The 26,555-nt window shown below is 48.8% G+C and overlaps 18 protein-coding genes across 18 annotated transcripts; 8 read left to right on the top strand and 10 right to left on the bottom strand.

The window, feature by feature from the left end:
• Window positions 1-241: 241 nt before the first annotated feature.
• Window positions 242-1,122, bottom strand: EV420DRAFT_1516784 (uncharacterized protein). Its single transcript, XM_060471962.1, has 4 exons — window positions 1,037-1,122; window positions 853-980; window positions 678-805; window positions 242-626 (listed from the first exon to the last, which is right to left on the bottom strand). The coding sequence occupies exons 1-4, from the start codon at window positions 1,093-1,095 to the stop codon at window positions 360-362; spliced, it is 582 nt and encodes a 193-aa protein (XP_060335638.1). The 5' UTR covers window positions 1,096-1,122; the 3' UTR covers window positions 242-359.
• Window positions 1,123-1,141: 19 nt separating this feature from the next.
• EV420DRAFT_1638070 (exosome complex exonuclease RRP40) lies at window positions 1,142-1,997 on the top strand (the record flags this gene model as incomplete). Its single annotated transcript, XM_060476792.1, has 4 exons — window positions 1,142-1,336; window positions 1,387-1,536; window positions 1,585-1,736; window positions 1,787-1,997. 4 exons carry the CDS (start codon window positions 1,142-1,144, stop codon window positions 1,995-1,997), a joined length of 708 nt encoding a protein of 235 aa, XP_060335637.1.
• An 80-nt stretch (window positions 1,998-2,077) lies between these two features.
• EV420DRAFT_1638069 (histone acetyltransferase subunit NuA4-domain-containing protein) lies at window positions 2,078-2,735 on the bottom strand (the record flags this gene model as incomplete). The annotated part of the gene is made up of 3 exons (XM_060476791.1): window positions 2,078-2,347; window positions 2,395-2,580; window positions 2,628-2,735. 3 exons carry the CDS (start codon window positions 2,733-2,735, stop codon window positions 2,078-2,080), a joined length of 564 nt encoding a protein of 187 aa, XP_060335636.1.
• Window positions 2,736-2,789: 54 nt separating this feature from the next.
• EV420DRAFT_1328425 (26S proteasome subunit P45) lies at window positions 2,790-4,568 on the top strand. The gene is made up of 5 exons (XM_060468784.1): window positions 2,790-3,048; window positions 3,104-3,229; window positions 3,277-3,969; window positions 4,019-4,316; window positions 4,371-4,568. The coding sequence occupies exons 1-5, from the start codon at window positions 2,830-2,832 to the stop codon at window positions 4,409-4,411; spliced, it is 1,377 nt and encodes a 458-aa protein (XP_060335635.1). The 5' UTR covers window positions 2,790-2,829; the 3' UTR covers window positions 4,412-4,568.
• Window positions 4,569-4,655: 87 nt separating this feature from the next.
• On the bottom strand, window positions 4,656-5,252 carry EV420DRAFT_1618347 (CoA-binding protein; the record flags this gene model as incomplete). The annotated part of the gene is made up of 4 exons (XM_060475329.1): window positions 4,656-4,835; window positions 4,894-4,989; window positions 5,049-5,099; window positions 5,151-5,252. 4 exons carry the CDS (start codon window positions 5,250-5,252, stop codon window positions 4,656-4,658), a joined length of 429 nt encoding a protein of 142 aa, XP_060335634.1.
• A 527-nt stretch (window positions 5,253-5,779) lies between these two features.
• On the bottom strand, window positions 5,780-6,628 carry EV420DRAFT_1744868 (uncharacterized protein; the record flags this gene model as incomplete). The annotated part of the gene is made up of 4 exons (XM_060480111.1): window positions 6,303-6,628; window positions 6,190-6,252; window positions 6,023-6,149; window positions 5,780-5,935 (listed from the first exon to the last, which is right to left on the bottom strand). Exons 1-4 carry the CDS (start codon window positions 6,461-6,463, stop codon window positions 5,780-5,782), a joined length of 507 nt encoding a protein of 168 aa, XP_060335633.1. The 5' UTR covers window positions 6,464-6,628.
• Window positions 6,629-6,654: 26 nt separating this feature from the next.
• EV420DRAFT_1048004 (uncharacterized protein) lies at window positions 6,655-9,052 on the bottom strand. The gene is made up of 2 exons (XM_060465518.1): window positions 7,158-9,052; window positions 6,655-7,103 (listed from the first exon to the last, which is right to left on the bottom strand). The coding sequence occupies exons 1-2, from the start codon at window positions 8,787-8,789 to the stop codon at window positions 6,846-6,848; spliced, it is 1,890 nt and encodes a 629-aa protein (XP_060335632.1). The 5' UTR covers window positions 8,790-9,052; the 3' UTR covers window positions 6,655-6,845.
• Window positions 9,053-9,640: 588 nt separating this feature from the next.
• On the bottom strand, window positions 9,641-11,801 carry EV420DRAFT_1638065 (PALP-domain-containing protein; the record flags this gene model as incomplete). Its single annotated transcript, XM_060476790.1, has 14 exons — window positions 9,641-9,722; window positions 9,833-10,066; window positions 10,117-10,179; window positions 10,237-10,319; window positions 10,370-10,473; window positions 10,525-10,618; window positions 10,676-10,861; window positions 10,913-10,918; window positions 10,970-11,076; window positions 11,127-11,140; window positions 11,190-11,301; window positions 11,355-11,400; window positions 11,450-11,520; window positions 11,573-11,801. 14 exons carry the CDS (start codon window positions 11,799-11,801, stop codon window positions 9,641-9,643), a joined length of 1,431 nt encoding a protein of 476 aa, XP_060335631.1.
• A 273-nt stretch (window positions 11,802-12,074) lies between these two features.
• EV420DRAFT_1638064 (kinase-like protein) lies at window positions 12,075-13,323 on the top strand (the record flags this gene model as incomplete). Its single annotated transcript, XM_060476789.1, has 6 exons — window positions 12,075-12,139; window positions 12,184-12,395; window positions 12,443-12,706; window positions 12,756-12,874; window positions 12,927-13,098; window positions 13,157-13,323. The coding sequence occupies 6 exons, from the start codon at window positions 12,075-12,077 to the stop codon at window positions 13,321-13,323; spliced, it is 999 nt and encodes a 332-aa protein (XP_060335630.1).
• A 300-nt stretch (window positions 13,324-13,623) lies between these two features.
• On the bottom strand, window positions 13,624-14,233 carry EV420DRAFT_1475962 (uncharacterized protein; the record flags this gene model as incomplete). The annotated part of the gene is made up of 4 exons (XM_060469304.1): window positions 13,624-13,689; window positions 13,744-13,886; window positions 13,947-14,017; window positions 14,040-14,233. 4 exons carry the CDS (start codon window positions 14,231-14,233, stop codon window positions 13,624-13,626), a joined length of 474 nt encoding a protein of 157 aa, XP_060335629.1.
• Window positions 14,234-14,590: 357 nt separating this feature from the next.
• On the top strand, window positions 14,591-16,187 carry EV420DRAFT_1047743 (uncharacterized protein). Its single transcript, XM_060465517.1, has 4 exons — window positions 14,591-14,989; window positions 15,045-15,258; window positions 15,315-15,470; window positions 15,523-16,187. The coding sequence occupies exons 1-4, from the start codon at window positions 14,846-14,848 to the stop codon at window positions 15,924-15,926; spliced, it is 918 nt and encodes a 305-aa protein (XP_060335628.1). The 5' UTR covers window positions 14,591-14,845; the 3' UTR covers window positions 15,927-16,187.
• Window positions 16,039-16,878, top strand: EV420DRAFT_1516738 (ESCRT-II complex vps25 subunit). The gene is made up of 5 exons (XM_060471961.1): window positions 16,039-16,075; window positions 16,122-16,164; window positions 16,215-16,375; window positions 16,433-16,578; window positions 16,630-16,878. The coding sequence occupies exons 1-5, from the start codon at window positions 16,045-16,047 to the stop codon at window positions 16,816-16,818; spliced, it is 570 nt and encodes a 189-aa protein (XP_060335627.1). The 5' UTR covers window positions 16,039-16,044; the 3' UTR covers window positions 16,819-16,878.
• Window positions 16,879-18,038, top strand: EV420DRAFT_1516734 (Coproporphyrinogen oxidase). Its single transcript, XM_060471960.1, has 2 exons — window positions 16,879-17,217; window positions 17,243-18,038. Exons 1-2 carry the CDS (start codon window positions 16,945-16,947, stop codon window positions 17,978-17,980), a joined length of 1,011 nt encoding a protein of 336 aa, XP_060335626.1. The 5' UTR covers window positions 16,879-16,944; the 3' UTR covers window positions 17,981-18,038.
• On the bottom strand, window positions 18,039-19,534 carry EV420DRAFT_1516733 (WD40-repeat-containing domain protein). Its single transcript, XM_060471959.1, has 7 exons — window positions 19,407-19,534; window positions 19,198-19,344; window positions 18,995-19,133; window positions 18,777-18,946; window positions 18,559-18,725; window positions 18,298-18,511; window positions 18,039-18,245 (listed from the first exon to the last, which is right to left on the bottom strand). The coding sequence occupies exons 1-7, from the start codon at window positions 19,494-19,496 to the stop codon at window positions 18,075-18,077; spliced, it is 1,098 nt and encodes a 365-aa protein (XP_060335625.1). The 5' UTR covers window positions 19,497-19,534; the 3' UTR covers window positions 18,039-18,074.
• A 43-nt stretch (window positions 19,535-19,577) lies between these two features.
• EV420DRAFT_1760521 (DnaJ domain-containing protein) lies at window positions 19,578-21,008 on the top strand (the record flags this gene model as incomplete). The annotated part of the gene is made up of 7 exons (XM_060480626.1): window positions 19,578-19,694; window positions 19,748-19,769; window positions 19,819-20,154; window positions 20,210-20,375; window positions 20,440-20,629; window positions 20,685-20,796; window positions 20,863-21,008. 7 exons carry the CDS (start codon window positions 19,578-19,580, stop codon window positions 21,006-21,008), a joined length of 1,089 nt encoding a protein of 362 aa, XP_060335624.1.
• Window positions 21,009-21,403: 395 nt separating this feature from the next.
• Window positions 21,404-21,999, top strand: EV420DRAFT_1638058 (uncharacterized protein; the record flags this gene model as incomplete). Its single annotated transcript, XM_060476788.1, has 3 exons — window positions 21,404-21,668; window positions 21,733-21,875; window positions 21,934-21,999. 3 exons carry the CDS (start codon window positions 21,404-21,406, stop codon window positions 21,997-21,999), a joined length of 474 nt encoding a protein of 157 aa, XP_060335623.1.
• On the bottom strand, window positions 21,895-25,428 carry EV420DRAFT_1047572 (Alpha/Beta hydrolase protein). Its single transcript, XM_060465516.1, has 18 exons — window positions 25,125-25,428; window positions 25,012-25,075; window positions 24,507-24,965; window positions 24,343-24,456; window positions 24,144-24,286; window positions 24,006-24,090; window positions 23,464-23,950; window positions 23,351-23,401; window positions 23,232-23,297; window positions 23,088-23,179; window positions 22,984-23,039; window positions 22,889-22,928; window positions 22,768-22,836; window positions 22,695-22,717; window positions 22,595-22,630; window positions 22,418-22,534; window positions 22,294-22,362; window positions 21,895-22,244 (listed from the first exon to the last, which is right to left on the bottom strand). Exons 1-18 carry the CDS (start codon window positions 25,367-25,369, stop codon window positions 22,181-22,183), a joined length of 2,280 nt encoding a protein of 759 aa, XP_060335622.1. The 5' UTR covers window positions 25,370-25,428; the 3' UTR covers window positions 21,895-22,180.
• A 59-nt stretch (window positions 25,429-25,487) lies between these two features.
• On the bottom strand, window positions 25,488-26,545 carry EV420DRAFT_1516716 (ribosomal protein L10-domain-containing protein). The gene is made up of 5 exons (XM_060471958.1): window positions 26,471-26,545; window positions 26,361-26,419; window positions 26,213-26,310; window positions 26,063-26,162; window positions 25,488-26,013 (listed from the first exon to the last, which is right to left on the bottom strand). The coding sequence occupies exons 1-5, from the start codon at window positions 26,496-26,498 to the stop codon at window positions 25,540-25,542; spliced, it is 759 nt and encodes a 252-aa protein (XP_060335621.1). The 5' UTR covers window positions 26,499-26,545; the 3' UTR covers window positions 25,488-25,539.
• Between the last annotated feature and the right edge of the window lie 10 nt (window positions 26,546-26,555).

Below are 26,555 nucleotides of genomic sequence, written 5' to 3'. Positions count from 1 at the left end.
CAGTGTGGGGGTGCGAATGAATAGGAAAAAAGGACTGGATGAACTCCGGAGATCAGTGTATAGAGTAGTCTGGGCATGGTCCTGGTTATCGCGCATGATCGTCGGAATGTCTTTGAGATCAAGGTCTAATCGTTCCGAAATGACACACTTTGGGATCATGGATCAGATATCGAGAGAATGAAGGGGTAACCGAGGTTCAGGTGATCTGTCTGGTGCTTGAAGAGGCGCCATCTAGGTGTGGCTTACTCTGCTGATTAATCTATCTTGCCATCAAGGTCAGAATTTGTTTTGTGGAAGTACATTTCACGGAGAAATAGACTCGCCCGTGTTTCTATGTTCCGGCCTTAGCATCCAGTCCTTCAGTCATCTCTCCAAACAACTCGGCCATTTGCCCAGCGATCACCCCATATGACCCGCTTATGATATACCTTGCGCAAATCCTTGAACTCCTTGACAAAGTCGTCAATATCTCTCCCGTTTGGTGTGCCAGTTCCCGATGATGAATCAGAATTGGCCACTATCGGTTTCTGCTGCTGGACAAAGGCGGAAGCAAGTGCTTCTGAGGCATCGTCTTGAGCCGTCGTAGCATGTCGGAGTCGCATAAGCAAGAATTGAGGCGTGAAGCGCTAGTGTTCAGTCAGTATCGTTATCGATGTAGGCGTCAAGACGGAATGGACCTGGTAGACGTCCTTTTGCTCCTTCTCCAGCTCCTTCCATCTGGCCTCAAGAGCCTTGGATTCGTCGAACGCTTCTTTGGTCTCTGATCGCAAGGCATACAGACTATCTTGCAGCGTCAGATTGTTCTCTAATAGCACGAGTAAGACAGAGCATTTATTGAGGATGTCTGCATACTAGCAATTGCCTCGTTTGCCATACCAAGCTCAGCCTGGGCTTGAAACATTGCCTTGACACGAGGAAGCGAGTGGAATACAGCTTGGAAATATGTGTGGTCGGAAAGCAAGTCTTCCAAGTCTTCACGACTACGAAAGGCACATTAGCCAGTCAATCAGTAATAATATACGCATAATTTCCATACGATAGATGAGCGAGCTCAGGAAAATCATGCAGGAGCTGTGTCGATAGGTCAGAGGACATGACGGGACGAAGTCAAGAGTGATTTCCTTCTTTGCACTTGACGGCCATGTCCATTGTCGTCCCCGGAGAACATGTCCCAGCTCAACACGTCAATCTCAAGCTAGGCCCTGGCCTCATTCAACTATCTCAGGCATCTACATCCAGTGCGACGCCAAAGAGCAGCATAATTTCGACTCGCGCGGGCACGCTTCACCATTCCGCTAATGGGAGCAAATGGTGGATAGAGAGTAATGCTAGACGGGTAGGTTCTATTAACTGTACACGAATATCGGTATTGATTCTGGTTTCTAGTACGTTCCTGCGCCCCAGGAATCTGTCATTGGCATCGTGACCCAAAAGGCTGGTGAAGGATTTCGTGTTGACATTGGCTCAGCACATCCAGCGTCTCTAGACGGACTAGCGTTCGAAGGAGCGTCAAAAAGAAACCGTCCTAACCTAAAGGTATGTTTGGTGACTTCTTTTTTATATGTGCGATATAATGTTTCGTAGATTGGCAGCTTGGTTTATGCAAGAGTTTCGCTTGCGCATAAGGATATGGAGCCTGAATTAGAGTGTTTCGACGCTCAAACACGAAAATCCGAAGGATTTGGAGAATTGAAAGGTGGTTTTATGGTACGGTGTAGTTTGGGCATGTGTCGAAAGTAACGATTCAAAAAAATTCTCCTCGTCACTACACTAATTAACCCTTCAGACTCCTGGATCCTAATAACTTCTTACTGCCCCTCCTGGGCGCCAAAATACCACTTGAGGTCGCGGTCGGTATGAACGGTCGGGTATGGATCAATTCAAAGGAAACAAGGCACACGATCGCGATAAGTCGATGCATTGAGGCTGCTGATCCCGACGGCGAAGGCATGGGAGAGAGCGAGATTAAGAAGTTTCTGGGGACGCTGGACATATAAAATGTATGTAGGCTGTTCCCTGCCTCCATGGTTAGGATTGAAGTAGCTTTCTAGTATCATCATGACATACCCGTCCGCACTTAATCATCCGCCATCCTTGGCCGCTTCCTGGGACGACCGGTCGATGTGGCCACAGAAACAGAGTCGTCATCGCTCACAGTTCCCGCGCTTCTGTTACGATTCTGGGCCCTCTTCTTTCTCGAATACTCGCGGTCCCGTATCAGTTTATTTGCGTGTGCTTGAGATGTTTGTGTTTGCGTAGCAGGGGGCACGGTAACTGTGGTGACTCCTCCTGCAGATAGTTTGCCAGGATCTTCATTCTCTGAAACCTCTCCCAAAAGATCCAGCGACTAGATCAATGAATACCGAGCAACGGTAGAATGAACACCCTATGTACCTTCTGTATTGTCAGACTGCTATTAGAGAACACACGATCTTGGTCGGCCACTTCATATCTCTTTCGGCCCGTAGTCTGATTCTTGAGGAAATTGTCGAAACCATGAATGATGTTGCCACCATGTTGAGCAATAGTCTCAGTAAGATATTGGCCTTCTAACTTGTATATGTGGGACTCTATTTGTGCCTATGAGAAGGGTAAGAAACTGACGGACTGAGACGCTGTGTACAAACCAGATTCTTGTCGGACTCCCGCTTTTTGGGAAGAGCTTGTGCCAGCTCTCTCTTGAGAACCTCGTACCGCGCCTTGTCGTCCATTTCAGCAGCGGGTTGAGTGGCCATCGTGAACGTGCCAGGAAAGCGGAAATGTTTGGTCGTGCTTGGCTGCGCTGTACGCGTCACTGTCGCGTTCAGACCTTCTAACTTCATCATCATCATGTCGTCTGCTGTACCCCCGCCAGATCCCCCGTCTAACACCAACCCAGAGAAGCAGCCAGAGGACTCTACGTCCCCTGCACAAGGCGAAGATGCAGCCATGGACACAACGCCCGACCAACCGCCAGAGGAAACTTGGGAGGACATTCCTGAGGACATCATGTCGCTCAGCACAGACGAAATTCTAACTCGGATACGGTTAATAGACAATGACATTAAGGTGCGTTGTGGAGTTTTTCCTTCCATGCCAACTGTCTTCCTCATTTGTCTCACAGGTTATGCGCTCAGAGACGCTACGATTACAGCACGAACAGAGCGTAATGAAAGAGAAGATTCGTGACAACGGGGAGAAGATCAAGCAGAACAAGGTCTTGCCATACCTTGTTGGCAACGTTGTCGAGGTGAATAACGTCCGTCATGAAGCTCGTTGTGATCTAATGTCTTTTAGATTCTCGACGTCGATCCTGAGGGCGAAGAAGATGGTGCTAATCAGGACCTCGATTCTATGCGTAAAGGAAAATGTGCCGTCATCAAAACATCTACTCGCCAAACCGTCTTCCTTCCACTGATAGGTCTTGTTCCCCCGGAGAAACTCAAGCCAGGCGACCTCGTCGGCGTCAACAAAGATTCATATCTCGTCCTTGATACACTTCCTGCAGAATTCGACTCTCGCGTGAAAGCTATGGAAGTTGATGAGCGCCCCACGGAGAAGTATACAGATATCGGTGGTTTGGAGAAGCAGATTGAGGAGCTTATGGAGGCTATCGTGTTGCCTATGGAGCACAGCGAGAAGTTCAAAACACTCGGCATCCGTCCTCCAAAGGGCTGCTTGATGTATGGTCCCCCTGGTACTGGAAAGACACTTCTCGCACGAGCATGCGCTGCCCAAACACAGGCATGTTACCTTAAGCTTGCTGGACCTTCACTGGTGCAGATGTTTATCGGTGATGGTGCCAAGTTGGTCCGGGACGCGTTTGCTCTTGCCAAACAGAAAGCGCCAGCTATCATCTTCATTGATGAATTGGATGCCATTGGTACGAAACGGTTCGACTCGGAGAAGAGCGGTGATCGTGAGGTACAGAGAACGATGCTTGAGTTGCTCAACCAGCTTGATGGCTTCAGCAGTGACGAGCGAATCAAAGTGAGCTTTCTTTTACTGCGTCTTTGTTCTCTGCTTATTGTCTTCTTAGGTCATAGCTGCAACGAACCGAATCGATATCCTTGATCCCGCCCTTCTTCGTTCTGGTCGTCTAGATCGTAAGATCGAATTCCCTCTGCCAAACGAATCCGCTCGTGCCCGTATTCTGGAGATCCACTCACGGAAGATGACGGTATCCCCTGAAGTCAACTTCGAAGAGTTGGCTAGGAGTACGGATGAATTCAATGCCGCTCAGTTGAAGGCGGTCTGTGTCGAAGCAGGAATGATCGCATTGAGAGAGGGTGCTTCTAAGCTTGGGCACGAGCATTTCTTAAGCGGTATATCGGAAGGTACGTTCTCTGTCTATTGCGTATGTCTTTTCCCTCCTGATCGTTTTCTGATAGTACAAAGCAAGAAGAAGAACGACCTCATGTACTTTGCATAGTTTAATAGCATTCAGGCTGGCTTTCATATGCTTCCTTTCTGACCGAGACATAAACACATGGGGTGAACGTTCCTGCCCTTAAATCTGTCGGTTTTCTCCCATCCGATGGGTAAATTGTTACCTCCTAAGCCAATTTACTCTGCACCAGGCCTTATACACTCCCATCAAATGTCGCCATATAACATATGCTAATAATTTCATACATTAACTATATAAGTTCATCCAGGCATCAAACACGGTGCCTTCAAAGCTGGCTACGTATACCATCTCCTTCCACAAGGATACAAGGACCCCCATAAATTACACGATCCGCCAGTCCGTTCTCTTTGATGTATTCGACAACTGCAGCGTCTTCAGCTCCTGGCTGCAACCAAAGGGCGGGTACTGAGAGCTCCTTGGCCTCCTTCAGTATGCCAAGAGTGATCTACAAGTTAGACCGGTAAGTTGAGTGGGACTCGAATACTAAGAGTTATATGACTTGCCTTGGGGTGGGTGATGATACTGATGGACGTCTGGTTGGGTGCAGGGAGTTCGCTAATCTTCTGGACTGTAGCAATCCCTTCGAGCTCTGACTCTTTCTGTAGTAGTAGGGAGCATGAGAACTCAACCAAGCGCAAGACGGGGAAGGAAGACAAACCGGGTGCACAGGTTTAACATCCAAATCTCTTGCTTGGTACCATTTCAAAACCTTGCGCAACCATCAACATGTATCCGGAGCATGCGTGCATCCACAGCTCACCTTTGTACCAAACTTGGTCTGATCCTTGGACGCGCCGACGACAGCGAAAGAAGGCGAAGAGAGGAAGACCTTTTGGATGGCGCGGGCTGATTCTGAAGTCATGATTTTATGGAATAGCATATGATGAGCTAGCTGCTCGTATTTATATGATTGCGTGGTATCCGTCAAGGATCAGCGATGTAGGTACAATTAGACAGATGGTTGTTTGCAAGTATCCATAATCCGACTAGGGATCCCGTGCAAGGATCTGTAAGACGATCACGTTGGCAGTTGTAAGAGTAAACGTCATCCTAGCCAAATCTGGCGACACGCTCGGTTTCTTCAAAGTTATCCCGAACTCTTTCCGAAGCGCAAGGAAATGATGGTGTGGTTCAGCTTGGATGTCTGTATTGCTCGTTGCGATGTGTATTGAGCACGTTGTTGCGAAAGACAGCCCAGGTATTAAATCCAAGATTATACTGATTCCTCACGCACTGAGAGGAGTGCCCATCTTCTGAATCTCTTATATGCCACTGCAGCAAACATACAATATCGAACCGCGGTAAAGAACATTATATGAAAGAAGCATCTTTGGTGAGTTCTTGAACGGCGTCAACGTCAGTCCATAACTGAGTCAGAACGCAATTCTTCTATTCCTTTTCCTCTTCATCCAATATTCCATCCTTGCGTTCTTTTTCGTAGTCTTCACTTTTTGCTTTGCCACAGCCCTCTGTACCCCACTCCAGGACGAAAATTCTTCGTGATCTATCACTGTTTTGGCCTGCCGAGAAACTCCCATCTCGAAGCTGTGAAAAACTCGTCTGTTCCTCAGAATATGTGCTGGCTTCTCGATCCGGTACGTCCTTGCTAGCGAACGATCACGGGATGGGGACCTTTGCCCCCTCTTTCCTACTCTTTCCTACTCTTCCTCGGGCGTTTGTCGGGCTTCGCGTGACAAGCGAGAACGAAGTCGCCTTGGAAAGTGAACGTGAGCTAGATCGACCCTGAGCCCTGCATGTCCTATTGAATAAGTAATTCTTTCTTTACGAAGAGTACATACACTGAAAAGTCCCACTTGTTTATGACCTCCTTCTTGTGCTTGACTTGGCCCAATAAGACCGCCCTGGACGATAACCCATGAGCTATTTCACTGTCGCTATTCTACCCACTTACAAAAATGCGACAAGGGCTGCCAAGATTCCGAAGACCGTTACGTATACAGGATTACTCCTCATACCTCCCAGTATAGCCACAACGGTAAACAAAAATACTAAGATTTGCAGAATGTGCTGAGTCTTTCGTTGCCGACATAGAGTAGAAACGTTGATCTTCATGTCTCTAGTGGCAGAGAGGTAGTAAAAGTAAGGAGCCCTTTATCTTTCGGTCAGCGATTAATTAAATGCTGCGCCTCACCGCCTTGCATTGTGATGCATGAAAACAAGCTGTGAACGGTTATCCTCACGCAATACACCTACGTCTCACGGTAACTTTCTAGATACAGAGTCGTCCCATGAAAACAAGACATCAAAATCCTATAAGGCTAAATCAATTACAGCACCGGCCATTTCATGAAGCACCGGATGCACTGCTTCATCTAGATAACGGGCATGTACGCCAATACAACATGAGTGCCCAGAAAACCAATCATAAACATCTAAAGAAATACATTACAAATACAATGAATATATGAAAAAGTGTACAAACCCAACGCCTCTTCTACAAAGCATTGCCAGTCGAACTAGTGGTCGCCGTTCTCTCCTCTTGTAAGGGTGTAGAAGAGGTGACAGATGACCTCAGACCATCAGCACTGTGATCGGCAACTCGTGATTCCTTGGTAAAGCCAAATGCAAAGAGAGATGACAGCCCCTCCGCTTTCGCTTGCGCTTCCGTTATTTTTTTCACTGGGACTACTCTTTCCCTACGTGAGGTCGGGATTGTGGTTGAGCGCTTAGTCTTCTTCGGAGAACGAGGATCCTGCAGAGGAAGCAAAAATCAGTCTCAGTCTAAGAATCCCTTCATATCGCCCACCTTATCGTCTTTCTCACGTTGTCGCTTTGAATTCTTCTTCTCTCGTGCCTTTTGTTTCTCTTCACACGCCTTTGTATAGTCCTTGATCAACTTCACCTTTACCCCTTCTACCACTTTTGCCGGTATCCAGATGTGCAAGGGTTTTCGTGGATCCACAGGTTTTTTCTCCCTCTTCTTCTTTCCGTTTGCTTTCGTTGAAGTAAGCTGCTTTTGTTGGGATTGCGATGCGACAGGTGTATCCCCTTCGGTGTCCGAGCTGTCCAATTCCTCGTCGGCATCCACATCCCGAGTAGGCTCTGTGCCTTGCCGCTCATCGTCAGGACCCTCCTTGTCACCGTTTTCTTCTTCGTCATCACTTCCTTCATCTGAGTTCTCATCGAAGACAACCTCTTTCCCTTTACCCTTTAAGTCTATGGTGTCCACCTCCAAAGGTTTTCTCGTCCCTTTCAACCCAGCCTCCGTCCATAATATCAACATCTGCGTATCAACCATGACGCGATACTCTGGTGTCTCACCAGTTGAATGATGTCTTCGAGAATTGACAATCTTATCTATCACTTTTCCAGCTTCGCCACCATCCCCTCCAAAGGGCCTGAATACCTCTGCATCTAAAAGCGAAGGACAAAGATGTTGCCGTCGCAGAATCCGCACAGCAACAGGCCCCCAGATATTACTGTGAAACCTGGCCAGAATTCTATCCTTCCAGCCCCATTCGAAGAGGATTTCGCAAATACGCGCGAGCTTGGGGAGTGATGGCTCAAAACGTTTACTAGTCCACATGTTGTGAGAATAAATTTCGAGTGAAGGTGAGACGTCCGGATAGATGTAGGACGCAAGGTGGGGCAATTCTGGAAAATTGTCCGGAACATAGTGGGACAGGAGGGATTTGTGGACTTGTAAATATCCACAAAGTTGGCCACGCCATCTGGTCAAGAAGTTCTGCAGTTCTTCCGAGTCATGAGGGCGAGTGGTGACTGCTTCGTAGAGCTCAACAGCGCACTTGCTTTTAGCCAGGCGTAACGAGGTACTTGTGTTGCACCAACGTGGCTGACTCCGAGTGCAGAGCAGAACGATGAGCATTGCAGAACGGTGTTTCTGTGTGACACCGTCGTAGATCTTGTAGGTGGTCTGCTTCTCAGGATGCTTGGCATTTGGATGGGATGAAGAAGGGTTTCTCCAGACAGTCAGTGCACCAAACACCCAGACGGCCACATCGTCTGTCAGCACCGCGTCAATGAATCCTTCGCGGTTCAGATATGCCAATTCAGCGAGAGGATCTCCGGGGGCATACCTCCACTGGAAACCAAATGCCTTGATAATATGGATGAATCCTTCGGTTAGTTCCTCTGTCAGTGGATGGTTACTTGTATGCCTTTGTGGATTCTGGTCAAACATGAACAGAGGAAGGATGGGATATCCCAAAAGATGCTTGCACCGAAAGAAAAGGAGGCGTAATCGAGGATTCTCTCCCATCTTGGAACTATTGGTATGGTGGAACCATGGCTGGACATCGATTCCGAGCCGGAATCCCTTTGAAGGAGAGTCATATTTGGCGAGAGAAAGGGTAGTGAGGGACTGCTGCCTCGAAATTTCAGCGAGGAGAGACCAGTCGTTGTCGGTAGTGAGAGTCATGAAGACAACCTGAGCTCGTAAATTAGCAGGTGAGCACTGATCGGACACGGACTGCACGGATATAGTATACTGTGGACGGTAACAGCGCGACTTTCAGCGTCTCCCAAAGGTTAAGTACTACCCCCAATACAGGAACACAATGACTGGATGACTGGCCAAGAAAAGATATATTGATTTCCGAAACTAGCACTATAATTCGCCTTGTTAGCAAGTCATGTGACATCATCGATTACTAATGGAAAACGCTTTTACTTACTGTAGTCCTCCCCTCGCAATATAGTCTTCAACAGGATATGTAGTGGTCTATAGGATGCCACTAGCTATCGCACAATAGTTCAGTGATCCTACATACTGCTATGGCTGCTTTCGTCTGCTGGAGCCACGGTAGGATAGGTGCTGTTTCGACCAAGTTTCGACCCCAATAAAGGTAGGCCGTGAAAGGATCCACAGCTTCCTGACGACGCAGCCACATCGTCATTTGTGCGGCGTAGTCGCGTTTATTTGAGGCTCGGTACACTTCTTCGTTACACTACTATACATAGTTGTGAATATAATATCAAACTCTTTTATTCCATACTCCAGGTTGAGTCGGATACTACCAATCCCTGAGGTCTGATTACTCGGCCGAAGGTCGGATGGATGTATGGACCGCCGTAAAAGGGGTCTCAGGCCATAGCATCCATAGCGCTATAGAGATTATAGCTCCGAGCTATAGCCAACTATGATAGCGGTCGGCCTGATACATAGCGCTCAGTATTGCGGACTTAGCTCTCAGGATATATGCCCTACAAGGTCTACATACGGCTATACCAAAGGTGCATTTTCCAGATGTCAATTATATTTTGATAGGACTATGCAGTTGGCTGCAGAAGCAGGTCCTCTACGATGCTCAGATCAACCGGTATACCGGCCTTGGCGAGATATCCATCATTCCTGGGTCAATATCAGCAGCTCATAATAACATCGAAGATGCAGCTTGCTTACCAGAACTATAAATCATAACACAATCAAAGTTAGTGAGACACTACGAACGGCAAACTCACCTTCGAGTAATGGCGATTACCAGAATCACATCTAATGGCGTTTCAATTTCAAGACTTGAAGCATCCAAAGGGCAAACGCACAGGATCGTGACAATTGTCTGGCCGTCTTTCCATCCCATCTTCTTTGCGAGCTTGATACAGGCAACAAGATTACATGCACTACTGGAACCGAGGAAGAGACCATCGTTTTGGACGAGATACCGAGACATGCTGACGGCTTCAGCGTCCGTTATCCTACTTTTGCATTAAGATTATCTCAAGGATTGTTCGTAGCCAGACCTTACCGAAAAGCGTCGTCAATGATAGGCAGTGCCAATTCGATGTTTTTCGTCAACCGGTTGATACCGCTAAAAGTTTTTAAAATCAATGCAAAGTATGGCAAAGAACTACCGAAACTAACTGACATTCCTTCGACGACGGTGTCTACTTGATGGCGTCTTTTTGTTCCTTCGCTTTCCCTCCAGTCAAACATGACGTCGTGCTTGACCTGTGAGGGATATCAGTATGAGAATATTATGTTCCAAGCTTGCCTATCACCTTATTATATAGGCCACTGCCTTCTGGATCCGTCAGAGCCACGAGTATATCTTCGTTCTTGGACTTGACGTATCGACCTATACCGGCAATGGTACCTCCCGTTCCTACTCATCATATCAACGACCTATCACAATATTTGAAGCGCAAATATTGACCTGCGCCACTCACAAACGCATCCAGACGACCATTAGTTTGTCGCCATATTTCTGGGCCGGTGCCTTCAAAGTGCGCGTTGAAATTGCTTAGGTTCTGCAGAGACCCCAATGTCAGTCTCCTGATCTGACTAACATAGCGACAAAGCCATACCTCAAACTGATCGGCAAAATAACCTCGCGGCTTCAGAGCAATTTGTTCGTGTTTGAGCGGGTCGGTGTCGTTATCATCCTCCGACTCGGTTGTCACTACGACAGTAGAAGAAGACGAAGACACCAGATGCGGACGAGAGGAAGGCTCTTCCTTTCCGAATTCCAGAGCCCGTTGACGAGCGATGTTCTAATATCCATCCAAACACAGATCGAGAGACGAAAGTACTGAGCTTCTTACCACATACTACGGGGTATATCAGAATGCGATAGGCTACCCATGAGAATAAATACGGACCTGCTTTTTGTCGACGATGCTTGCGGGACGCACCCTTTGCACGTCTGCGCCAAGGGAAAGGAGAGCTTTTACTTTTTCTTCGGCGACATCGTCAGGCATTATTATGGCTGATTTACGGAAGTCATTGGCGTGTGAATGGACTGCTGAAGGCACGCACTGGCATCATAACCTCTGTGAAAGATTAGAATAGGTATAATAAGAGCATCATGCTGCTGCTCACCTAGCACGAGCAATGGTAGCGATAGATATTCCAGTAGATCCGACTGTTCCTTCGAATATCCTCGAGCCAGTATGGGGATGTATTAGACCTTGCCGCTCCGCATCGTCAATCACTTGGTAGATGATGTCAGTTTCCGGCAAGCCATAGATATATGGTGCGAAGTACTTCTCAGCGCGACGCGATCCTTGACGCTTCCACCAGGGTTGAGGAACTATTCTAGGTTAGACACGAAGACAAAAGATACGAGAGAAAGTACAAACTTCAGCTTTTCCCAATATCTCTACCCCCAACGCGTTGCTCAGGGAATTGATTCTAACCAACGGCGTATTCCCTATCCACAGGATCAGCACTAATCATTATTGAGAGGACCCTATAGCATGTACCAATTAACCCTGTGACACCCTTGAGCACCTCATCGCTTCTTAACTCGATAGGTCGCGCTTCAAACTGAGCAGCAATACGCTCTTGTTTTCGTCTTTGAAAAAACAAGGCGATGGAAGTGGATGTCAAGGAAAGAGAAAATCCTAGGAAAAGTCCATATATGACATGTCGAACTGTTGGAGGAGACGGTATTCTGACCCAGGAGGGTAGTCGAGTGAGGATCCACTCCATGTTCGAGTCGCGTAGGTGACGTCACTTGTGCTTTTCTCTCTGCCATAGCCCCTATTCTCCCCTTTAATGCCCTTGTTTCTGCCCTCGAGTTCAACATTATTATGTCGTCTGCGTCCGTTTCATGCAATCGCTAGGCTGTCATCTACAAATGCTGGAGGCGGAAAGTATCCAGTCTTTTGCTGGCGCTGAAGAGCCACTTGGATTGTCCAGATCAGGAAGGCTATGGCTGGCCTCAGCTCAAGTTTAACGAATCCATTGGCCCAGATAACCGTTATGTCATCTCGAGAAAGCTTCGGCTGGGGCATGTCTTCGAGTACTTGGCTGGCTCGCGATAAAATGTACGCGCTATTGTTTACAATACTCTTAATAACATGTCCTGCAGAGATAAGTCGTATGTCGCCGTCAAGATCCTTACTAGTCATCACACCAAACTCTGTCCGAACAAGGTCGCGTTTGGGAACTTCGAAGTCTTCGAGCGGGTATCGCGGCCCCCTTCGACTCCTCACTGTCTTGGCCTCATGTCGCACTTCACGGTTCCCGGCAAACTTGAAGGCCAGCACCTCTGTCTCGTCACCAAGGATCCTCGGTGGAGACGTAAGATCTCTATTCTTGAAAGCGCGTAATCTTCCCTTTACCTCTAGCCAAACGTATCCTCCTTCATTTGCTTCGCGGGATCGCCCATATACACAGTCGTGGCATCGTGCATACAGATCTGAAACACGACAATATTTTCTTCGACACCCCGTTATCCACCGATGACTTTGACAAACTCCTCGCGTCCGACCCGTCCCGTCGACATGCCTCTCACGATGGGTCGGTACAAGCCGCGGTCTCGCAGCCACTTCCGATACCTACTCTACAAGACGCTATGAAGCAAAATTTTCTGGTAGGCGACTTTGGCAGCGGTAACTATAAAAATGTCGTGTATGCTACTTAAATAAATTGCTCCTACAGCCCAGCCCATCTTTATCCACACCGAAAACGAAATTTCCGCTCTGCCGCTTCGTCCTCCCAAAATCATGATCGGAGGACCATGGAATGCCAAAGTGGACATATGGGCGTTCGGATGCTTGGTGCGTGTTTTCCTCTTCTGCTGCGGCCCGTGTTGACGAGTCCATATCCCAGATCTTTGAACTCATCACCGGACGTGCTCTCTTCAAGTATCAGGCTGACCCAAAATACAACCTAGACGAGCCAAACTTCATGCTATACCAGATGATATGCTACACGTGCGAAGACTTTAGAGTAGAACAGCTCTCGGTCAGCCCATTGGCTGCCCAATTCTTCGATTCTACGTGTACGTGTACACTTCATACTTCATGTCTTCACTCAACTTCGCTCACCTTCCCATGTAGGCAACCTCAAAGCCAATCCACCGCTCTTCGACTACCCTTTCGAGATATCCATCAGGAGCTACAAAGTTATAGAAGAAGCGGACGTTCTCTCCACCGCTGCTTTCATGCGCAGGTGCTTGCGCCTGGATCCTGAAAAACGGGCTAGTTGGTTCGATGGTGTGGAGTAGAGGCGAAGCAATCACAACAAGGAAAGTCGCAACCAATCAAGTGTTCCACAAGTCCGATGTCCATCGGAGTCGAAAAGTTCGAACTGGAGAACACCTTCGGCGTCAAACAAGCGTTATTAGATCTCAAGGTATATTATTAGCTTTTGTATTCAACACCACTCGATGTCTTTTTTAATGATTATCCTATGCAGTATAATACAGTGAGTATATAGTCTATGTGTGGGGGACGTCCATATAAGCTAGTCCGGAGATAGTACACGAAATAAAGTGTCTATAACATATGGGGGCGAAAAACCTGTTTTATGAAGATGATGTGCCATTATAAATGAGCTGTGTCATTGCGAGGTTCATTTGGAACCCAAACGTCTAAGTATATGCAAAATCAGCATCAGCTTTACGAAACACGACGGAACCACTGACCGATCCAGAAGCCCATTCTTCTATGACTGCGAGGTAAACCAAGGCATTGCTAGCCGATTTACCTGTTCCGAAGCCTCCTAAGCGTGCAGAGAGGTTCGGCATAACGAGTTGAGCAGGGGCTGGGTGGTTCGCATATGGGACACCTTCGAAAGAGAAAAGTAAGATTCCAAGACAAAAACGAACACTTGCGGGAATCGACTAACCAGGGTAATTAGCATAATCAGTATCGTCCAAAGTAGTACCCGGCGCCAAAGGACTCAGAGGGTGAGAAGGACTGAGGAAGAGAGGTGAACAACCACACAGAGTAGTTGTACCCGGATACGCTGTAATCTGCCATCCCGTCGTATTTGAAGTCGAATGACTCTCCAGGCATGACGACCGTGCCGTTAGTGGGGGACGTGATCTCGCCGTTACCGGCAGAGACCGACACTGGTAGGGAGAGTGTCGTGGAGAGGACGAGGAGGCTTGAGAGGAGGCGGAGGAGTTGCATGTTTGTTTGGTGTTGGTGTGTGACTTTGAGTTTGTGAAGTTTGGATAGCACGGCTTTATAGTACTTGGGAGCTGACACATGGATTCCGTGAGAAACGGCCATTCGAACCCATTCTCGAGAAATCTGAGCGTCAAAGGGTACGGTGCGCGAGGATCATAACTCGATGATCATTTTTGTTCCCAGCGCGCCCTCCACGGGCCTAGACCGGGACCGAGGTCCACGCGTCATAACTTGGGAGATTTTCGTTCGACTTTACTTCATGGCAGGAAAACATATACGTAAGGGAGTGCGCCACAGATAAAGTCTAGACCCGCACGAATGGAACCAGGAACCAGAACTTTCGAGCATAAGAATTTGGTGGAAACGTGAGGAACGTTTGCCATGCGATTCGTCGACGAGGCAGTGCAGAGACCGACATTCGGAGATCTACTCTTTACAGAGAGAACGGTCTTCTGGCACCTGCGAGAGAGAGTCATCAACGGACTTGTCAGATAGAAAGATCACCGCAAAGAGTAAGATGGACAGGTGGCTGTGTGCCGTAAGATGTGCCTATTTGTCCAAAGCCGATAATGCCGCGTTATCAGAAAAAGTTGAACGGGCCGATCTTCCCTCATGGCTTTAATCAACTCTGATCTCCCTGGGCTTACGCTGATCTCCAAAGGAAAAGTCAGAGATATTTACAGCACTTCGTCTCCCGACCATCTATTGTTCGTCGCGACCGACAGGATATCTGCGTACGATGTCATTCTCAGGAACGTGAGTCTATGAGCTCCAGCTCGTATTTGCTCTTTAAGTAACCTCGAATCCACAGGGAATCCCAGACAAGGGCAAACTCCTCACGAAAATTTCCCTCTTTTGGTTCTCGAAGCTATCGCATATCATCCCGAACCATTTCGTGACTGGGGATATTGATGCCATGCCCAAGGAGATCGCGCCGTTCAAGGATCAACTCGAAGGACGCGCCATGCTGGTGAAGAAGGCAAAGGTCGTACCACTGGAGGCCATTGTTCGGGGATACCTGACAGGTAACATTTAACACACGTGGAGTTTGTCCCGCTTATTGAATGCAAGTCTCCACTAGGATCTGCGTGGTCAGAGTACAAGAAATCTGGGACGGTGCATGGAATTAGTCTTCCTCCCGGCATGGTCGAGTCACAAAAGTTTCCGGAGCCGTTGTTTACCCCGTCAACCAAGGCAGAGCAAGGCGCCCATGATGAGAATATTTCCCCTCAGCAAGGCTTGTCGTCCTCTCTGTCCTATAAAGGCTCCCGCTAACAATCCCACTACAGCATCGGCTCTAATCGGCGAATCCCTATACAACCAGATATCTGAAGCAGCTATAAAACTATACACAGAAGCCGCGGCCTATGCGCATTCAAAAGGTATCATTCTCGCAGACACAAAGTTTGAATTCGGACTCGTTCCTGGACCTTCTGGGGGGGACACGCTTATTCTGATTGACGAGCTTCTGACGCCTGATTCGTCGCGGTATTGGCCTTTGGATGGGTATAAGGTGGGGGGGCCGCAACCAAGCTTTGACAAGCAGTATCTGCGAGATTGGCTTGTCGGAGCCGGGTTTCGGAAGGGCCTGGAAGAAGGCAAGGTGAAGGGGGAAGGGTGGACGGTCGAAGAGAGTGTTGTGGAAGGTACGAGAAGACGGTATACGGAGGTTGTCGACCTTTTAATAGGATGAATAGAAGAAAGCAAGTGAAATACGAAGTTCCTAACTAGAAGAGAGCCAAAGTTCCTATGTAGTTGTACTCGTCGAGATAATAGTAATCGGAGTCGATCACAGCCAAATTCGGAAGATCATGGCATTTACTACTCACACCACGCCTTCTGGTACGGCAATAGCTCTACCTTGCATGCAACTGACAGAAAAATGCAGGATTCTTACTGCCATCCATCCATGCTACTCCTCCGTTCTTCAGGTGAGATCGTTCCATCATGCATGGCTCCCCTTTAATGACGGGAGATACAGCCAGCAGCTCAACGAAACGACACTCGCCTCATTTACTGAGCTTTGGATAAAGCTTATACTCGCATATGCACGGCATCGAAGGCTATTCTCCCTACACGTGGAAGACGCAGAGACATCTGGCAACGACTGGGACGAAGTCCTAAAGAACGAACGGATAAACCGTGTGTCTACCTTGCCACTTTAACCGACAGACCGTGGTTTTCTTTACACTTTCACAGGTCGTGTGCTTCCCTCTTATCTAGAACACATCATGGGAGTGATGGTGGCAAAGAACCTGGCGGTATTCGAACCAGCGAAGCAAACGAGATCGGCCCTGCTGTACTGGCGTCTGCCGGAGGAATGGGCAGAGACGCTGCATGAATGGGTGAGAGCGAACCGTTATTTCGGATTGAACGATGAATGGACGAAATTACAGGCGACATCGACTGGGCACCTGAATACCATCATGACCTTTTACGAAGTCACGGATCCCCCCATCGAATCGCCGCTCTCTGGGATCCCGGTCCCGCTGCTTCGCAAGGCGATTGGGATCCTGGCAAAGACGAACCGGGCACAGCTGATTGCAGTGGCGGATGGCGAGGGCGTCAGATTTTTTTCAAAGTAGTGTATAATTAGTGCAATATTATTCGACGGTGCCAGACATGAATTCGAGTCCAGTCTAGATCAAATAGTGCTCCGCTTATATGGAGCCGGGCAATGGCGATCGACTGACTCCAGTCACCCCACCATAATGACCTCCATGCGAAAACGGGCAGAGGAGCTCGTCGTCGGCATCCAGGACAGCATCGTCAGCGCCCTCGAAGCCGTCGACCCCGACGCCCCGCCCTTCAAACGCGACTCGTGGACTCGCGCCCAGGGCGGGTACGGTACTTCCTGCGTCTTCGCTGTCCCACCCAGCGACGACGATGCCGCGCCTCCGCCGTCATCAGTCCTCGAAAAGGCCGGCGTGAACGTCTCCGTCGTCCACGGCACCCTCCCGCCCTCTGCCGTCCAGCAGATGCGCGTCAACCACGCCTGCACTTCCCCAGGTCGAGGGCGGTCTTCCCTTCTTCGCTACGGGCGTCAGCCTCGTCATCCACCCCCGTAACCCCAACGCGCCTACCTGCCACGCTAACTACAGGTACTTTGAAGTCACGGAAGCCATCGACCCGGACTCTCCAGAGCCTCCGAAGCCGTTGGTCTGGTGGTTTGGCGGAGGCGCGGACCTTACTCCGTCCTATCTGTTCGAAGAGGACGCTGTGCATTTCCACAAGGTCCACCGGGACGCTGCTGAGCCCCATGGTGCCCAGATGTACCCTGCTCTGAAAAAGTGGTGCGACGAGTACTTTTACATCCCACATCGCCAAGAATCCCGGGGCATCGGAGGCATATTCTTCGACGACCTCAGCGTCGAGCCCCATCCTCGTCTCTCGTCGGATGAGAAGCGTCCACAGACGGCAGAGGAGATCTTTTCATTTGTACGCGACATGGGGGCAGCATTTATACCTGCATATATCCCCATTCTTTCGAAACGCTGCGTCCTTCCTTCTACACCTCGTCAGCGTCGCTGGCAGCTCATCCGCCGTGGGAGATATGTCGAGTTTAATATTATGATTGACCGGGGAACCAAGTTTGGCTTGAACGCCCCCGGTGCCAGAATAGAGAGTATTCTCATGAGCTTGCCAGAGACGGCAAGGTGGGAGTACATGTCCGATATGGGTCAGGATCCAGAGTCGGAAGAAGGTAAACTTTTGGCAGTCCTAAAGACCCCAAAGGAATGGGTTTAGAAAATTATATCTGTATTCTTAGAATATTGCCTGAATTATAAAATACCACTCTCCCAGAAATGTTTTGCAGTCTTCCAACAAGCATATATTTCATCTACTCCAATGCACCAAACAAGCTTACTACAGCTACAGGCGGAGGTCCTCCCTCTCTGGCTTTTGTCTGTCCGCAATACGCTATCACATATCGACTTGGATGCCAAGTCACTGTCGGGGCTGGAGCAAGAGCAGGAACACGATGCAAAGGCATAGACGTCTCGGTCGCACACTATACAACCAGTGAGATAAAACGAAAATGCAGGAAATGATTCACCACGTACAATATCGACGTACACGCCTGTACTTCCGATAGCAAGATACTCTCCATCGTGAGAGAAACTCAGTGAACTAATTTGATGTCTACAAGGACTTGTCGGTAAGAATAACAGCAAGAACAGAGAGACGTACTCGCAAGCAGTGATTGTCCTGGCGCAAATCCATTCCGTCAGGTCAAACAAGTTAACTATGGAGTCGAATCCTCCAGATGCAAGATATCTTGAAGGCGTCAGCGGAAATTTCAGTCAGAGTACCAGCCTTCTCACCTCCCCCTGGGGATCCAAAGCAGCGGCTTCGCATCCCCCAACGTGTGCAGCCGGAGTCTCTCTAACAGTAAGCGAGGATAGTCCAAAACCCTCAGTGTATGTTCCGAGTGATGGGTCAGCACTATCCCGTCGCCTGTATGGTTGAACATTGCTCTTGAGCCCGGAATCTGCCAAAGAGCGAGTGAGAAACGCGTAAAGGCACCACAAAAAAGACGTACGATTTCTTTGTCGCTCACGCTCCAAGTTTCTTTTCCAGCTTGCGCTTGTCCACACTCTAGGAAATACATCTGATGCCCAGCAGAGGTGTACACTATCGTTTTGCCGTCTGGAGAGTAATTCATCACCAAAGGAGATTGTTTGAGAGATACTTGTTGAAGGCAGCGACTTTCTGCGAGGAAAATGAGCATGATACACGGAACGAGACAACATGGCGAACGTCGAGCATCCCAGAACACGATCCTGCGATCTTTCCCACTCGACGTGCAGAACAATTCCGGATGCGTCGGATTCCAAGTAACGTGGTCCACTTCATCCGAGTGTCCACCAGAGAACATCGTCGCTGAGCGAGCTTCCATCTACAAGCCAAGCCCTCAGCACAACAAAAACAAGAAACCGACACAAGATAAAAACCCCACGCACCCCCTTCTCAGGTTGCCACAATCTCGTTATTTTATCGATCCCTACAGCCGCGAGCTTCTTACCATCACAGCTCCAAGCAACATGGTTCATCGCCTGCGGACTCGGCATACGATAATCCCGAGGTTTGAAGGCGGAAAATGTTGGCGGCTACGGGTTTCTACGGTGTCAATGAGCGCTCAAACGCGGTCTAGAGAGGACCAGTAAGTTACAAGGATTCCTCGTACGCCAAAAGTCGTGTGCGGAGGCGGCGAGGGCGGTCGTTGAGGCGCTGGTATTTCTTCTTCTTCTTTTGGTGGCATGGTGGTGGTGGTGGTGGTAGTTGGAAGGAAGAAGAGGGTACAGTGGCTGTGCACCCTCTAACTCTTTTGCTTCTTACAGTCATGTCTGCCGAAGTCGAAGTGAATCCTTACGAGCTTCTGAATGTCGAACTGGAGGCTGACGAGCGAACGATACGAACAGCATATCGACAACGGTCGCTCAAGGTCCATCCTGATAGGGTACGCGCTGTTGTCTGTCAATCCAATAGAATCACTGACGGACCACCCAACAGAACCCTAATAATCCTGATGCTGGTACGTTATCAAAGCCTTTTCTCATTACAAACGACTGACATCTACATAGCACGAAAATTCCACGAGCTGAACCAGGCTTATGAATTACTATTGGATCCCCTTCGGCGGCTAGCCCTCGATGCAAAGCTGCGAGTAAAGGCAGCCAAAGCGGAGCGGTTCAAGTCTTTCGACACCAAACGCAAGGCATTTGTTGAGGAGCTAGAGGAGAGGGAGAGGGCTTTCAAGAAAGCACGCATGGATAAGCAGAAAGCAGAAGTGGACCAATGGGAAGCAAACGAAAAAATCAAGGACGAAGGTAGAAGACTCAGGGAGGAGAAGGAAAAAGAATTCCGACAACGCGAACAGAACGCGAAGAAGGTTGATGAGGACGAGCCTCCTTCCATCCGTACGCATATCATTTCTTTTTCCTCTCATCCAGTGCCTGACCTTTCTTTACTTAGAACCCAACGATACGACCGTTCGAGTCAAATTCTCGCTTTCTGGGCATCCCGACTTGACCACTCCCGAAGCTCTTGCTGCCATATTTGCGCCTTTCGGTCCAACTGACACGGAAACGATCGTGCTTTCATTGAAAGCGACCAAGAAAGCCCCGTCGAAGCCGCCCAAGTATGGTACCGCCCTCGTTTCCTTTCAAAAGAATTGGAGACGCGTTTGCTGCAGTGTGTGCTAGCGGCCGGCCGGAACGAGGTCTGAAAGGTATAGATATCACCTGGGTAGGCGGGAAGGAACCGGAAATTCTGGGTTGGTTGAAGAAGACGGGAAAGCTTGCTGCTCAACTGGACGTACCGTCAGAAGCCAGGCCGAACCCTGAACCACAGACTTTAAGTTCGACAATGTTCTCGTCGTTTCCCGAGACGCTGGTACGTGCCGTTTAGTTGTCTTTCCTTATCCGCTGTGCTCACCGCGTTGTGCCAGCCCGAAACTGTACCAGAGATTACCGTTTCGCCCGATATAGATTATGAATCGTTGACTCTAATGCGTATGCGTCAAGCTGAACGCGAACGTCTAGAACGCGAGATACTCGAGCGTGAAGCGAATGAATGATTTACAATACAAAGGTACTCTGATTATCTATGATTATGATGTATCATAGTGGCTGGAATCCTTATTCTAGACTCAAAAGCGGAAGCGAAAGCCATTCTTTCGCTTTTCAAGTTCAAGACCGAGGCGCTCCAGCATGATTCTCGTGTTGGTCGTGCCGGACTGACCATAAGGTATAACGACATCGAAGATCGTTGAGCATTCGGGAATCTATTCTTTGTTGAGGATCTTGTCTGGATCGTTCTGTGACCGCATGATTGGCGGTTCGAGTCTATTTTTGTCAAGTCCCAGCATCGCTGGAGGTTCCTCTCCACCGACATGCCCTCTGACCATGCCAATACAATGTGTTTTCTAGGTTATCGATGGCGTCGTGTGAGGTCACCTTCTCTCGGCGAAACACATTCACACACAGTCGCCCCCTCGAAAATCTGATATGCCCCATAGAGTATCATTACCGTTGTGGATCCGCTGCCGCTTCCGTGATGAGCAGGGCTACGATGTCCGTGTCCACATGCATGTACACACCACATCTTGGGTATATAAACCTTCCAACTATCTATCCATTATCTCATTCCTCACTCGCGCGCTTAACGATGCATTTCCTTACCGCCTTCCCTATCCTCGCTTTCATTACCTCCGTCCTCGCAGGCTCCGGGTCCATCACCAAGCCCGCGAAAGGCACATCTATCATGCCTGGCCAGTCTTTTGCCTTCCACTACGATGGCATGGCAGAGTATAGCGTCTCCGGCTACAACTACTCTGTGTGGCTGTTCACGGACCTGCCGTTGGCTTTCCTACCCTCTCAGAGTTTCGGGGCGGGACATTTCTTTGGTCGCTATAATTACGCCAACTACCCCGGTTGGTGGATTTTCGCGTCTAATATTGGTTTCAGCAGTTAATTATATGGTGTATTATTATATAGGTGTTCCATATGCGACTAACCCAGCGCCTGCCAACTTCACCATGCCGGACTTGTCTGCGTCGTATGGTGGATTTGGAAGAGGCAAGGACGCCAGCGGCGCCACCGTTTATCTAGCAGTCATTGAAGAATACGCCGCAGGATCTGTACGTGTTTTCTTTGGAATTTTCTGTTATCGATTCTGATGATGCCGTGAATTCACAGACGTTTGGCTTGCAAATGAATCTGGCTACGACGTGGCTTATATACAACAGCACGCAGCATCATTAATATTTTAAACATAGAGCATGGACACAAAATCACGGACAACGAACATTTGTAGGACATTATACCGGACAATTTGTAGCTAGTTGGTAGTAAAAAAGGCTCGCGAAGGGTCAAAATGGACTCAAAACAGTCATACATATTGGTGTATATAGAGGTATACTATGCAACTGAGCTAGCAGAACTATCATGCACTCTTATCGCCCACGAACTGGTCGAACCAACGGAAAACTTCGTAGTGCCATTTAAAGCTACGGAGAAACCAATTAACAGCGGCTCGGAGCAAGAGGAAGAACATACCTGTTACCGTGATCCAGAACCCAATGGTTCTCATCAGGGAAGATAACGAGTCTACTTGGAATGCCTCGTCTGACACAAGAACCGTGAGTACAGAATCAGATCAAACAGCCCCAATGACACGCACTGCTGCAAAGCATGGAAAGCTCCAATACTTTCGGTTTCGGCCAGCCTATAATCTTTGCTCCCGTGAATGAGAAGCTGTGGCGTACCCCACTTGTGCACAAAGTTAGAGGGATTGTACCTGCGGCAAAACCAGTCCATCAGTAGCCTCAACGGATCGAAAGTTTACACTGGCACGTACTTGGCAATTATCTCTTTGCTCTTCTTCTCCCACGGACTATAATAACACATTGAAAAACTCAACTCCGGCGGCTATGCATGTCAAAGAATCGCGTGCTTACCGCCCTGCCCAGTCGTGATTGAACTATGACCGCGTCAGAACCTGCAAGGTGAACAAAAATAGGCAAGTCTTACGAAGAACAATTCGTCGGTCGAGAATCCATTGTAGTTCGAATCAAAGACTCCATCATGACACACGAGGGCCTTGTGAGCTTCAACGATGTGCCGAGAATGGAATCGCTAACTTGAAACAAACCTTGAAGTTGAATCCATACTCGGGGTGACCTTGGATCCAACTGAATCCGACTTTTAGTCCACCACGGCTGCAGAAAAAGAGAGGTTCTAGCGTACTTGATAGCATACCCTCCCCAGCTTGCACCGGCAGCAACCGCACGATCCGGATCGATCTGCAAAGGACATGAGTCAATATCGTATAAAAGTCCGTGTAAGCATACCTCCGGATACGTATCCAACACGTACTTCCATCCCTTCTGCAAGTCAACGAAAGGCTTGCCTCCCCAATCCTCCGTGATGCCATCCGTGAACTCTATTCGTTCTCCTTCAAGATGATAGATAAACGGAACTACGATAACACGCGCCTTGGCCGAAGGTTGTACTTCCAGTGGGATTGATAAGTACAGAGAAGTACCCCTGCTGTGCGAAGACTAAGAAGGAATCAGTCAAACGGGACGACTGTAATACCCAGTATAGACCGTACCATTTGGATTCCATCGCGTAGACCATTGATCCTCCCAGGCGCTTTGGGGGCCTGGCAACGGACGTCAATAATCAAATGGAATGGAACGACACAGTAGTTGGTATAGTAAGTACCTCCATGGATCAGAAGAACAACAGGCCATTTCTTCGTTTCCCCTTCTTTCCAGCCCTTTGGTTTTAGAATCCATCCTTGCACGTCCTTATCCTCCGCGCCCTTGAACCATATATTCTCTCCCTTGCTGAGGTTCTTTGGCTTAAGTGCATCTTCAGTGAAATGAGTGATTTGCTTAATCTCTCCAGCAAACGTGACGAGTGCGTCACTCCTGCCGATTTCAGATTCTAGGTCATTCAAACCACTGACAAGGAAGACATCGTTGGGCGAAGTGTACGAAGACTGTGTGATAAGAAGTCGACCATAATAAAGCGACTGTAGGCCACTGGCTGCAGGTCCATCAGTTATCGCGACAGGACTAACGTACTTGGTATCGAGGTCAGGATCGGTCGTAGACTTCGAAGGTGTGGGAGGTAGCGGCAGTACGAAGACCTTGACCTGTGCGTTATCGCCCGCAGTGAAGTAGATGAACTCGCCCGTTTTAGAGAACTGCGCGATGGTCGCTCAGATCATAAGCGATGTGAACATATGGAAACGAACTTACCGCCAAGGAATCCGGTGAGCGGTCCCATTGCTGGGTAAGCGTGTACCTGACATCTTTCTTGAGATCGTAGATGACGATCTTTGCCCTGTCGCGTGTCAGCTGTTCAGGATGGCGAATATGAGGGAATACAATGCAAACCTGTCGGATTCATAGCCATCTAAATCAAGCTCCAGCCAGGCCACTTTCGAGCCGTCTTTATTGAATACTGGATTGTGTGTCGCGCCTTGTTTTCCCGACGTGAGTTCCCGAGGCTTGCCGCCCAGAATATCAATGATATATACCTTGCGTTTCCGCCCGTAAGCTTCAAGAAAACAATGCGACATCAGAACACGCCTACATTCTGTTTGGTGTGCCATGCTGCAGGCAACTCTGGGTCCTTGGCGGTATACACGACTTGACTCGTGGAAACGTCAAAATCATCAGTGCCTCCGAATGGTTCAACGGGAGAGCTCTGTAAATTGTTAAGACAAGTAACCGACATTCGGTATCAACGTTACTTACGTGCCCCGTTCCTTGAAGAATGTTGGTGAATTGAGATCCGAAGTGCCATTTATGATCTGGGTCCTGCCTGAGGCGAACGCTGAACAGTGATGTTGTTTTGGGTCCAGTCCAGGTGTCCCAATGCCTCTCGTAAGTTGTATCATACACCAAAGCAGTAGTTCCGCGGTTCTCCCAAGCCTCATCTTGTTCTTTAACGGTGGAGAGGTTACCGTCAGGATAGACGTTGTCGGAGAACACCAGTTGCCCAGAGAGTGAGGAGTATCGGAAGTTGGTAGCAGTTGTCGTGGGGAACGAGCCAAGCAGAGTTGGAGGGTTGGGCGCACTCACAATGCCGACTTCATCATCGTCCTGCTTCCTATAATAAATGTCAAGCGCGTAGATATCGAGTTTCTTATCACCCTCGACGACGTGGGCAATTGTGCGGCCATCGAGCCAGAACGCTTCACCGCCTTTGGGGAGCTACAGACAGTCAGCAAGGACCATGATTTACAATGACAAGGCTTACAGGAATCTCGAAAGGTTTCCTACCTGGGCCCGCCAGAGGCGAGATGAAGATAGACCGATGGACTCTGTTACAACGGTCAGTTCAAATGCAGTATGCCAACAGAAGACACACACTTCTTGTCCTTTGCAGAATATTTATTGTAAGGAACCAGAACGAGATCTCCTGCTAGATTAGCCACGCCAGTACCCGGGCGACCGAGTTCGACCAAGTCCTTTGGAGAAAACACGTCAGGACCCTCCTTGAATGCGAATGTTGATGGCGCGTTCATCGTGGTAACAGGAGAAGAAACTGGAGCCTCGAAATGGATCTGTGCTGCCAGCACAATGGGGAGAAAAGCAAGAAAGTGAGGCAACCTCATGTCGCGTCAAGACGAGGCCTGATGTGGTGGATATAATTCAACCCGTAACCGTGCGATCGTGTCCCACATTCAAATATGTCAGTTTGCTCACTAATTGCCTCATTTCCTCGCAAAAACGAAAAAAAAAATATTGTAGAGTAAATAGCATACACCTAGTAGTACAAATAGTTCTACTCGCTCATCGCATCGTCGCCGTCGTCGTCGTCGTCGTCGGCCTCGACATTCTCTAGCGGAGTAGTACCACCGGGTATCTGCACCACCTCGCCTGTAGCCGCGTCCCATCGTGAAATCAATCCCACACGGAACGTGACCATTTTTTCTCCAATCAGCTTGAGCAGCTGTGCTTGCTCGCCGGTTAGTGTTTTCCCCTTCTCACATAGCTTGTGCGGTGTCTGGAGAGTCGGAACACCCTTGTTCATCGTTGTGCTGAGACCCAGCTTCCTAAGTTGTGGATCTTCGTTGTGAGAGAAAGGCTCTGGTGGGTCGGAAAAGTGTCGCATAACGGGACCAGCTGGGAGAATCACTGTCCGGCTTGCAAGATTACCTGCCCGGGCAAAATCTGGCTGCTGGAAATCAGCGAACCACTCTATCACTTCTTGTGGTTCGCTGTCGGTAAAGAATAGGCCGACTTGACCTTTTATTTGCTATTCAGGGATTAAGCATCATACAATGAAATTTTTCATCAAGACGCACCTTAGCAAGCGTGTGAAGCCCCAGCTTATGTTCCTCCTCCGGTGTAGCACCTAGTGCTTTTGCCATGACAGCCCCTCGTCCAAAAAATATCCGTGCAGAGCTAGAATTCAACATGAGCAGCGAGCAGGGTAGATGCAGGCAAGGGCGCACTCTTTCCAAAGCTTCCGTACGGTTTTTAGGTGAGAATTCCTCATAGCTCCAACTTCAAAGAGCCAGCAATACTTCCATTTGTCGGCATTTAGTTGAACCTGATATAATAAGTTGAATGAGGACCAGTTTTGCCGTAGATTCGACGCACCTCTTGCATCAAGGCGCCTTTTTGTTCCTTCGTTTTTTTGGCGACCTTGGTCAACGATACTGTTGCACAGTATGAGAAGACATCGAAACCGCAGGGAATCCTTTACTCGCCTACTTTGGAACGCTTTGACTTGGGCATTTTGGACTGTAGAAGGGGGAAAGATGGAAATTTATTTCAAAGTCCGCACAGATTCCT

The sequence above is a fragment of the Desarmillaria tabescens genome (assembly GCF_030435595.1).
Source record: "Desarmillaria tabescens strain CCBAS 213 chromosome Unknown EV420scaffold_6, whole genome shotgun sequence".
Taxonomy (NCBI): domain Eukaryota; kingdom Fungi; phylum Basidiomycota; class Agaricomycetes; order Agaricales; family Physalacriaceae; genus Desarmillaria; species Desarmillaria tabescens.
Note: the sequence above shows the minus strand (reverse complement) of the source record. Positions and strands in the feature narration are given on the sequence as shown.